Here is an 11,827-nt window from a genome sequence, read left to right on the forward strand (position 1 = left end):
CAAAGCTGTATATTTCTAAGATTGTAGATTGCATAGGGTTCTTGTTTCGATAGTTTTTTTTATAGAGATCTTCGTTTCACTTATCGATTTTGAAAAAAAAATTGTATGAGACTTTGGGTGCGAGATTGGACTTCAGTACTGCATTCCATCCTTAGACCGTGGTCAATCTGAGAGGGTGATTCAGATACTGGAGGATATGCTTCAGAGTTGTGTGATTGATTTCCAAGGTAGTTGGGAGGATTATTTGTCGTTAGTTGAGTTCGCCTACAATAACAGTTTCATGGCTAGCATTCAGATGACACCTTACGAGGCTTTATATGGTCATAAGTGTCGTACTTCGCTATGTTGAACTGAGTTGGGTGAACATCGAGTAATGGGATTTGAGTTGGTTTATGAGACTGAGGATAAAGTGAGACAGATTCGGGATCGTCTGAAGGTAGCTTCTGATAGACAAAAATATTATACAGATTTGAAGAGGTGTGATATTGAGTACTCTGCGGGGGACTTCATATTTCTTAAGGTTTCTCCATGGAAGAAAGTTCTGAAATTCGGTCGTAAGGGCAAGTTGAGCCCTAGGTTCATTGGGACGTATCGGATTCTGAAGCTTGTGAGGTCCATTGCTTACCAGTTGGAGTTACTTCTTGAGTTAGGCCGTATCTATGATGTGTTTCACGTCTTGATGTTGAAGGGGTCTGACCCATCTCATGTTGTCTCAATTGAGGAGATCGAGGTTAGGCCTGATTTGACTTTTGAGGAGAAGCTAATTCAGATTCTAGATCATGATATTAAGGTTTTGAGGAGGAAGTCCATTCTTCTAGTAAAAGTTTTATGGCAGAATCATGGTACTGAGGAGGCCATGTGGAAATTTGAGGCCTCGATACATCAGCAGTATCCTCATCTGTTCGGATCAGGTAAATTTTGAGGTTGAAATTTCTTTTAGGAGGTTAGAGTTGTAACGCCCTAAATAATTTATTTTGTTTCTGTAAACATCTGACACAATTATATATCTACTTAAGTGGTTAAGTGTTCTGGGTGTATGTATGAGGTATTGGGTTCAAGTCTCTTCTTTGCCAAATTTTGTTATTTTTCTGATCTAAGCCTTACTCTTATTGGAAAGGCTTATTTATAATTGTCTGTTAAGTCATATCAGAATGAGCCTCCTGGTTTAAATTGTAAGAGGGTTGCTATACTAGAGGTCCTATGTTTGTATCCCTGCATAAGCAAAAGTATTAATCTTTGCTCGATTGTCTGAGAGAGTTTCAGTGGAACTAAAATTATAAGGTGGTTATCAGATTTTTGATTTGTTAGTTTTTTTTTCTTTTTCCCACAACTCCCCTCCTGACGTTTTTTTCTCTCTTCCCCTATCTTTCAATTTTGATTTTTTGTTCATTCTTCTTCAGATTACTGTTGTTTTACTCATTCAACTATTGCTGCTACGATTTTCAGTTTCGTTAATTGGTTTGGTAAGTGAAGTTGGGTTTTTGTTATCGAATGGTTTTTGAAATTGTAGGAAATCTTAATGATAGCCAATATATAGTAGTAATCGTTGAATTTTGTGGCGTAGGAGAATACGGTGAGACAATGGTTGTGACTCTAACGGTTTAAATTACGGCGTGTGACCGTTTTAGCGGTGGTAAGTTTTTGGTTGTTGATCGATTTAGTTTTTGTTAACTTGATTTTTGGTCGTTAAAGAGGTTGGATATTCTGCTTTTAGGTGCTGATGGTCTAAGGAGTGTTTTTGCAGTAAAATTGAAACAAGTGTGTACCTGAAATGCAGAAAAATAAGCTTCGACAAAAGCCAAAAAACCTCACTGTCGACGCCACATGGGTGTGTGCTTGGCTGTGTGGTTGGTCGTGTGTCAGACACGACCGTGTGGTCGACGAAGACATGGCCATGTGCAAGACACGTCCGTGTGGTGGTCGGAGTGTGGCCGTGTGAGCTACATAGGCTAGGCCAAGTTGGGCGTGTGGGTTTTTGGGCCAGGCCGTGTGGACCATACGGGCAAGCCATACGGACATGTGGGCCCATATTTCTAAAATTTTCCCTAGGGTCGTACAGGTTGTTCCGATCGACTGTGGGCCTACCGTAGGGTCGCTAAAGGCTAACCAAACCCTAAATTTTATGTGATTTGATATTCTGGTAGTATGCCCTGAGTAAGACATTACTATGCATTATTGTTTATCCTGCTATCTGTATATCTGATATCTGTACATAAGCATGTTGAGCATGTCTAGTATGTTATTCTGTATCTGTTTCCGTATATGATTTTGGGGTGGGATTTGTATATGAGCAGGAAGTTTTCTGTATGGAGATTATCGCCTATATTCTGGCAACTTGGCTGCACATTATCTGACATGTGTCGTAATGGCACAATATGGTGTGTAGGGATGGGTGAGTGTTTTAACCCCACATGGTGTGCTGGGATGGTCGGAGTTGGTGTGTAGAGGATGGGGGTAGAATTCTGTATATCTGATTCTATTTACTGTATCTAAAAAGGGCATAAGCCCGATTCAGTATCTGTATGTTTGCATGCTTAATTCTGTTGGGTTACACACTGAGTTTTAAAAAACTCACATCTATTTGTCTGTTCTGTTTAGGTAATCCACCGACTTAGGCGGATCGATGCGATGGAGACTCAACGGTGACCACTCAACCGTAAACAGTTTAAACTTGGCAAATTATGGCTTTATTTATGATTTGGTTTTCATTCGAGAGTTTGTAATTTCTGGGACTCTCTAGAATATATGATTTCTAACGGTTGATTTTTGGATTGTTGATAATTTGCATGCTTTGGTAAAATATTTTATGAAAATGACAGTTTTTATTCAAAAAAGAGGTTTTTCGAAAAATATGAATAAGATTTCTAAAATGAAATGGGTTTGTTAAACTTTCACTGTAAAATAAGTTTTGGCAAACAAACCAATTAATTAACATTTTCGAAAATGGTTATAAAGTATATGAGCTAATAAACTGAGATGATTTTACGTAACGACTCAGTTTTCTAACCCATTTTTTGTGATATCTCCGGATTCGGCCATAATGTCTAGGCCAGGTTTGGGGTGTTACATTTAGAAAATTGATTCAACCATCGATTCAATTAGTCCGACCATTCAATTCAACTAGTTCAAGCGATTCATGGATCAATCGGTTTCATCCCTTAGTTCGGATCAATACCTCGATTAGTTCCTAGTCTGATTGACCGAATTAGTCTAGTTTTAAAAATGATGCATTTTCACCCAAAAATGAATTTCGGCATCATATTAGTTTACTAGTGTTTTATATATGACACTTCTTTTTGTTAAATTATTTAGTCAAATTCTGTTTTTGATCCCTTTATTTTATTTAAATTTGGGATTCAATCTATATAATTTGACATAATTTGATCTTTTACTTTTGTAATATCATTGGTTAGTGTAAATAGCTGACGTTGTTAATCATACTGTTAAAATGTTGGCATAGTTTTTAAAAAAAAAACTTTTAACAAAAAAGAATACAAATATGATGAGCTAAGAGTGTTTTTAAATAAAAAAATTCATGTCAACATTTTAGTCAAAATAGTTAATAATATTAACTATTTAAATTAATAATGACATTATAAAAGTAAATGAATAAAATTATGTCAAAGTAAAGTATATACAATATATCTCTTGCATAATAAAAGGACCAAATTCGTAATTTGACCTTTTATTTATCTTTTTTAAGTAGATTTGATAATTTTAGACAAAATACAAACAAAATGATACTTAGTAAACACAAAGTTAAATAAGGTACTGGTGCAACAGTAAAGAACTTGGTTTGATTTAAATCAAAAGGTATACATCAATTCATTCCAGTTGGAGTTGTTTTTGTGTGAATCATTCAAGATTAAAATTTGAGTTTTTTTAGTAGGATTATTATCAGTTTAGATCATTTTGGTTTTAAATAATTTTAAGTTCGAATCAATTTTAAGTTAAAATGATTCGAGTTATAGATTTTTATACATCTTTTACGGTCAAATAATTAATCAACTTAAGTTTTCATTTTTGGATCAATTTTAGGATATTTAGTAGTTGACCCCTAAATTATATCTTAATTTTCAGATTGATCCTTAGTAAATAAAACTTTTAAGTCCATGGAAATTGGAGTACTAATAAAACCACAAATTTATTATACAATCCAGGTATTATAAATCTAATCTAGGTCATCTTATTGCTATATTGACATTATTTTCTCATTAATTCATACAAACTGGCCTCTAGCATTATAAACCAATAACAAAGAACCTTTCCATGACCATTTCTTTGGTGACGGGAGTCCGGGGTGACATCGGAGGAACCGGAACTGTTAAGCCGAAAAAGTTTCATTCTGGATATTCCGTTTTCCAGTTTTGCTGTACAATCTGCCAACAGTATCATATAATTAGAGGGTTAGAAACAGTTCGCAAAAACAAGATGATACGTACCTGATTTTACGAACTCTAATCGCTAGTCTAGCAGTAATGAAAAACAAGCCTACTTAAGTCTATATCTTAAGTTCTATCGATGATGCAACACAAATTCTTCAGAGCTGTTCGATTCATTCTCATTTCCATACACATTACATGTAGGATAGGAGATAGTTCATTGATTGTGCATCGAAATTATTGAGTTTTCTAATGCTTTCTCAGTTCTTCACAGTAACTTCTAATGTATCACAATAGTTCAAAGCCATTTGAATTAGTAAATTAGATACAGGTGAAGCCACAGCATGTGCTTTTACAAGTACACAGTTACAGACCATTTGAAATTTTGGGCTAAAAGCGAGTCGGAATGCCATTTCGGAAGATATCAAGACATGAAAGGGCATATATAATTCAAAGATACCTGTACAAGGTGATCTATTTTACCGGTGCTACAACTATCCCGGAAGTTATTGAGACATGAAAAGAACATATATAGCCTAAAGGTACCTGTACATGATGTGTGTGGCCAGCAATTATTGAGAACCCGGCACATCTCTAATGCTCATATTCAGACTGTTTCTCATGGGTCGTCTACCAACTCCTGCATTGCCTTTTTGCATCATGGCAACAAATTCAGCATAGTCGATTCTTCCATCCTGAAATAAAGCAAATGTTGCAGAACATTTTAATCAAACGAACTGAAAACAAAACAAAAGATCATTTGAACGACAACTTGCTTTGCCAAAACCCCACAGCTTTGGTTTAATGTAAACTGACATGGTGTCATCAATGTCAAGTCATAGACAAAATTTAGGAACTGTAAACAGCGGGATGGTGACGTACTCGGAAACTCTACATTGTTGTTATCAGTACCATGTTCAACCATATAAGAAATCAACTAATGTAATGACCCGAACATCAAGGTACAAAATGACTTACGTTATCTTGATCGACTTCTTGGATTATATCCTCAAGTAAAACATTTTTCATGTTAAGCTCGGCACAAGCTTGTTTAAGCTCACCAATTGTAATATAGCCACTTTTATCCTTATCAAAGTACTGGAATGCTGCAACGAGATGCTCCTTGCGCTCTAGCTTATTAAGGTGAATTGTTGCAGCTATAAATTCACCGTAATCGATGGTCCCGCTATTGCTCACATCAGCCTGACCACACAAATAACATTATAAGCATAACAGCCACATAATTGTGCAAAAAGAGAATTTCGAGGGGAAACAACTGCTGCATCTCTCGCAAATTCAAGCAAACATGTAACCGGGCATTTAGACCAAAGGAAGAAGAAGCAATATGAAACAAAAGCTTGAAAAATGAAACAATTATTTAGATATCTGCTTCATAAACAAACTTACTGCATTCATAAGGTCCTGAATCTCTGTATCTTTCAAGGTGGCACCATATCTTTGCAAACCGGCTTTGAGTTCATCAAATGTGATAGCACCGCTCTTACCAGTATCCATAGCTGTAAATATTTCTCGCAAACCAGCAATCTCCTCCTCAGAGAGGCTTTCAGCTATTACCTGATAGCACAAAAGGGCAGAGCTTTATCTGTCACAAATGAGTCTGATTGCATTAACTATAAAAGGAGCATGCTTAAGGCCATCATGAAATTCCATAGTTGTTAAGACAGAACTCTAAACATAGAGTACGTAACACACACATACAGATTCTTCATCATATTACACATAAATCTTGAGAATCTTACCCGTAAAGCCATCTTCTTTAATTTATTCATTGCCGAGAATTGCTTGAGGCGAGAAAGTATTGCCGGATCCAGTGCCTTATCCGGGGCAACCCCATTTTTACAAATCCAAGGATGACCTAAATGATTCAAAAAGAAATGGAGAAGGTGCATAAATATAATAAATAATAGTACTTATTGCTTTGTATCAAGGTTCAGAACATTCATGACCATCAAACAGATAATAATAGAGAGCTACTATGCATGACATACATAATACTTCATGAGCTGTCAACCGTTCTGAAGGGTGAATGCACAACATCTTCCGGATTAGATCCTTTGCGCTATCGGATATTAGGGGCCATGGGTAAGAGCTGAAGTCAATATGTCCTTTTAGCACAGCAGCGAAGATTCCTTGTATTGTTTCTGAAGTACATACAGAGTGGTAGGTCCGTAAGTATATTAGACATATAACTACTTGAAAAGTGATCCCCATGCAGAGTCGAAATATAAAAATTACCTGCCCAAAACGGTGGCAAGCCACATAGCAATATATAGAGTATAACTCCTGCAGACCATATGTCTGCTTCAGGTCCATAATGTTTGAGGAGTACTTCAGGAGCGACATAATACGGGCTTCCAACAACATCACTAAAGATTTCCCCTGAAGGAGTAAAGCACACGTTAAGTTAAACAGCTTGAATTTCGAAATGACATTGGTTTTATTACAAACTAAATGTTATCTCTTTTACTACTTGGTGTATGCTCCAGCTACTTAAGTTGCTTCAAATTCAGTAAAAGTTAAGAACATTCGATACCAGGTTTAAAGAAGGCCGAGAGTCCAAAATCAATTGCCTTGAGTGAGAAATCATCATCCTTGTTAACCAACAAGAAATTCTCAGGCTTCAAGTCTCTATGCATAACCCCGAGTGAATGGCAAACCTCAATAACACCAACAATAATCTTAGTCAACTCAGCTGCCTTCCTCTCACTGTAATGCCCTCTCTGGATAATTCTATCGAACAGTTCGCCTCCGGAGCAAAACTCCATTACGATATACACATATAAAGTATCCTCATAAGCGCCTTTAATCGACACGATATTCTTATGACCAGCCAAATGATGCATAATCTGAATCTCCCTCCTAACATCCTCCACATCCTCCTTGCGAATCAACTTCCTTTTCGATATTGACTTACAAGCATATTCAATCCCGGTCGAAATATCGGTACATAAGTAAGTAATCCCAAACTGTCCTTGTCCTAATTTGCGGCCAAAAGTGTAAAGCTCATGGATATTAGGGGTCTTACGGCCTAAAACAAAATGAGCTTGGTGATCAAAGGCTCTTCTCATGGTGTTAGCTCTGGGGCTGATGGATGGAGCCAAATTGGTACCAGTGGTGGTATTGTAGCCCTGAAAATGATTATTACCCTTGAAAGATCTAAGGCATGTATTTCCCATGAAAACAATCACAGTAGTATTTTCCTCATCCAGTTATATCTCAAATATTACACTGAAAAAAAGAAAATAATAATGTAAATTTCCATGCAGAAACCAAAAACCTAAGCATCAAAAGAATCCCATATCAGATAAGAAAGAAAAAAAACCATAGCTATCAAAGATGTAAACATACATAAACAATATCAAAGCCATAAATATCAAAGAAACTAAGCCAAGCCCAAAAATCCACCAAAAACGAATAAAATTTTCATATGAAAACATGCATAATAGTATCAAGATAACAATAAAAATAGAGGAAGATCAAAGTACCAGTTTCAAATTAAAAAAATGAAGAAAGGCAAAATGAAATAGGAGAGAGTCTAACAAGGAAATTGCTAAAGTGGATGAATATATTTAAATCCTAAACTCATCCATGTTAGTGGGTTCTTTTTTTTTTTCTGTACATTTTGCTCTTTTTTTTTAATTTATTTTTTTTTGCTGTTGCTTACTGCTTAGATACATAGAATAAGAATATGAAGTGCTTCATAAGCTAACTATTTCTTCCCCTTTTTCCTCCCTCTTTGTTTTGAAAAATAACTTTTTTTCTTCTTCTTACAAACATCCATGGATTAAAATCTTGTGTAATGAAAGTAACCAGCATTTGGTTTCCTCTTTTTTTTTTTCTGCTACAAATATTTTGGATTAATAGCATTAAAAATTCTAAAAATTTGTGTTAAATCTCAACGGAACTCATGAGTTAAATTGTAAAAATACGTATAGTTATTCTATAAACCTTAAAAAGTTTTTTCCTATGTTTGTCTTTTATATATCCACATGTATATATATTTACAATTTAATTTAAATATTTTAAAAATATTCTACATCTATAAAATAATATTATTTCAAAATTTGGAACTAATTTAAAATTTAGATGATAATTGAAACTGTTTGGTATTGTTAACTCAAAATTTTGACTTTAAGTGAATTTAAAAATATTTGTTTTCCTTAATATTTCTTAATATCAAGTAATAACATTAAGCCTCAAGCAAATTTGAGTTGGAAATAGATGAAACCCCTAAACAAAGACTTGAACTGGATACCGTTTTTAGAAGATAATAGAACACCTGGCGGATTCAAGGTTTGACCTCTCTCAGATTGGTCCGTGTGATATTCAAGGGAGTAAAACATCAGGCAGGTCTACGACATGTTTTGCCCAATTATGAAAAACAAAACGCTTAATACATCTTTTAGTCCTTAAAACATACCATTTTCTCAATTTAGTCTTTTTTTTCCTGATCTAGCTTTATGTTCTTTTTTACGTAAAAAAGACTGGTTGAGGTTTTCATCTACTATCTTTTTGCTAAGTGAGAGATGGTGATGTCACAATAATGCTATTATATGAATATTTTAAAAAAGCTTAAAAAAGAAAAATATAAACAAGAAAAATTATTAAAAAAAAGTTATAAAGATAAAAATTAAAAAGTATAAAAAAACCCTTAAAAACTGCCCATTTTGGCTCCTTAGCCCAATATTGAGCTTGAATTCTAGGTTCAAATTGGGCTTTTGATACACTCAGAGCGATCAGCCTGTGAAGCCGAACCCAACAGTCAACGCTTGCGCCGATGTTGTTGTGGCTCCGTCTTTTGGTTCTGTTGATTCACAAGCCGTGATGTTTTAGGCAGTGCGGGTGTAGATGTTGGCACATCTTATTCCACATCTAAGGGCTAAGGCAGATTGTGTTTTACTTTATGAGATTGACCATTTTTTTAACTGAGAATATTATTTGAGTTAATTCACAAACAAAATTTATAAATATGATAAAAGATCAATATTTGATATTGTTAGAATTGTGTGACTCAAATTTCTGTTAGATAAAATAAGAGATTATTTGCAAGTCAAGTTAAACAAAATATATTTTTTATTTTTAGAAGATTTAGTATTTATTAATATAATATATTTAGCATTTATTATTTGACCTACGAATTTAATATATAAATATGCTATTTTACAACCTTAGAAAAAACACCTATTAAATATTACAACTCATAATACTTTTGAAGAATTTTGTGTTTACGTTTTGAAGGTTTATTCATTTTTCAGGTTTCGGGGTTTAGTTTTTATCTCCATCTTTTGTACTCTTCGTTCTTTTTCAATTATAGTAAAATTATCTTTGCCTGTGGGTTTTTTTTTCCTCTTTGGACGGGTTTTTCCATGTTAAATTTGTGTATTCAATTTCTCAATTTCTTCTACTAATTTTACTTATTTGTTACTTAATCGAGTCGATCCCCAACAAGTGGTATTAGAGTTAGTTCAATTTTCGTAGATCAGCCCATTCAGAAATGGTAGTTGATGGTCACTAAACTAACTATAATTACGACAAAGGCAAGCGCACCTATTGAACAATAGTATAGATATGGTGAGTAGGGAATATCGTATCCACAAGGACTAAAAGTACTAGTAATTACCATTTTTCTATTATTTAATCGATAAATTGAAGCGATTGTTTTTAATCTAAATTTACTAATCTAATTTAACTACGAATGCAACTGTAACACCCTTAACCCGTATCAAACTCCGGAATAGAGTTATGGAGCATTATTGGACTTATAATCGAACAAACAGACATTTTATGTTCATCTCACATTCAAATAAAAAACCATTCATAATCAATCATAAAGTCCCTTAAATGAGTCATCGAGGCCCAAAATAAAGATTAGAATCAAGTCGGGACTAAACCAGAAGCTCGGAGAATTTTTCGAGAAATCACAAAATTCCTTCTAAATGCAGGGGACACAAGCCCGTGTGGCCAGGCTGTGTGGCTCACATGGCCAAGTTATACACCCGTGTCTCAGGCTATGTGGGCATTTGATGTGAGGCACACGACTGTGTTCCAGCCCGTGCCCATACCCATGTAACTCTCTGACTTGGGTCACATGGCCAAGCCACGCGCCCGTGTGCTAGGCCATGTGAACAATTGAATTTGCATTAATTAGGTGCAGGGGTCACACAGCCAAGATACACACCCGTGTGCTAAGCCGTGTGTCATACATGGCTGAGACACACGCCCGTGTCTCTGCCCGTGTGGATGAAAATAGGCTATTTTTCAAGCCATATTTCTCACCCAACTTGGTACCAACCTAAATACCTCAATGTGCATATAAACATGGCATATTTAGACATTCCAAACCAATCAATAACAAGCTTATAACATCTTATAAGATCACACACAACCATGATACTAATAGGCACCTTAATTGGCCACTTTAAACATGCCAATTTAAACTTCCAAAATCTATCTAAATGGTCAAACACATAAAGGAAACTTTGTGCCTAAAATTTAACATGCATGCCATATCTCAATCAACCATTTGTACACAAAATACCAATTCACAGACAAGACATTCACTTGGCAGCCATACCCCACATATCATAAATCCATTTACACATGTTTACATAACAAAACATATACCATTTTCAAGCCAAATCGAATGGCTAAAAACACAACAAGAGACATAAGCTACAATTAGCCAAAATGACTTATACATGCCATTATAACCAGAATTATAAAACCACAATACCAAAATAGCCGATAGATAGTGTGATGAAATCTTTGCCAATTTCCAACCCGAATGAGCTTCCAATATCTAAATATACAAAGAAATTAACACAAAGTAAGCATGTAATGCTTAGTAAGTTCGTAATTCAAAAATAAAGCTTACCACTACAATTTATAATCATAAGCCACTTTAGTCAATCCAACATGTCTTGGCCTTAGTCAAAACAACATTAGCCTCTCAATTTTAATTCTCACATAAACTAAAAAACCATCTCAAAACATCATAGTATAAGTACACCCTACTTAAATGCATTCACATTTTCAAGCATGTGCCTAAGCTTATTTCGATTGTCTAATAATTCATACCTTTCCATACTTTCATAGCAATTCTAATTCAAGCAATTGACAATCTTTCCTTCTTTTCATACTCGTTTAACTACAATTTAAGTAAGTAAAACAAGGCATATCACAACTCAATTTGGCCAAAAAGCCTAACACATAATCATCAACCTAGTTAGCCATGCCATGAATTTATATGTCATATATGTATATCATTTCTACATATTTCGTATACATATCTGTACTAATTCGTATTGAACTCATATAACCTTGTAACAACCCTGTGTCTGTTGACCCACTTAGACTAATACTAGATAAGCGAATATCTCGCACACTATGTGCCAACATGTAAATCAATTTACCATTAATAGGTT

The 11,827-nt window shown here is 34.8% G+C and overlaps 1 protein-coding gene across 1 annotated transcript; it reads right to left on the reverse strand.

Moving 5' to 3' along the window:
* Positions 1-4,166: 4,166 nt before the first annotated feature.
* Positions 4,167-8,230, reverse strand: LOC107894007 (calcium-dependent protein kinase 26). Its single transcript, XM_016819182.2, has 9 exons — positions 7,889-8,230; positions 6,937-7,631; positions 6,639-6,782; positions 6,392-6,544; positions 6,143-6,258; positions 5,790-5,957; positions 5,361-5,585; positions 4,929-5,077; positions 4,167-4,379 (listed from the first exon to the last, which is right to left on the reverse strand). The coding sequence occupies exons 2-8, from the start codon at positions 7,577-7,579 to the stop codon at positions 4,955-4,957; spliced, it is 1,572 nt and encodes a 523-aa protein (XP_016674671.1). The 5' UTR covers positions 7,580-7,631; positions 7,889-8,230; the 3' UTR covers positions 4,167-4,379; positions 4,929-4,954.
* Between the last annotated feature and the right edge of the window lie 3,597 nt (positions 8,231-11,827).

Source organism: Gossypium hirsutum, chromosome A13 (genome assembly GCF_007990345.1).
Source record: "Gossypium hirsutum isolate 1008001.06 chromosome A13, Gossypium_hirsutum_v2.1, whole genome shotgun sequence".
Classification (NCBI taxonomy): Eukaryota; Viridiplantae; Streptophyta; class Magnoliopsida; order Malvales; family Malvaceae; genus Gossypium; species Gossypium hirsutum.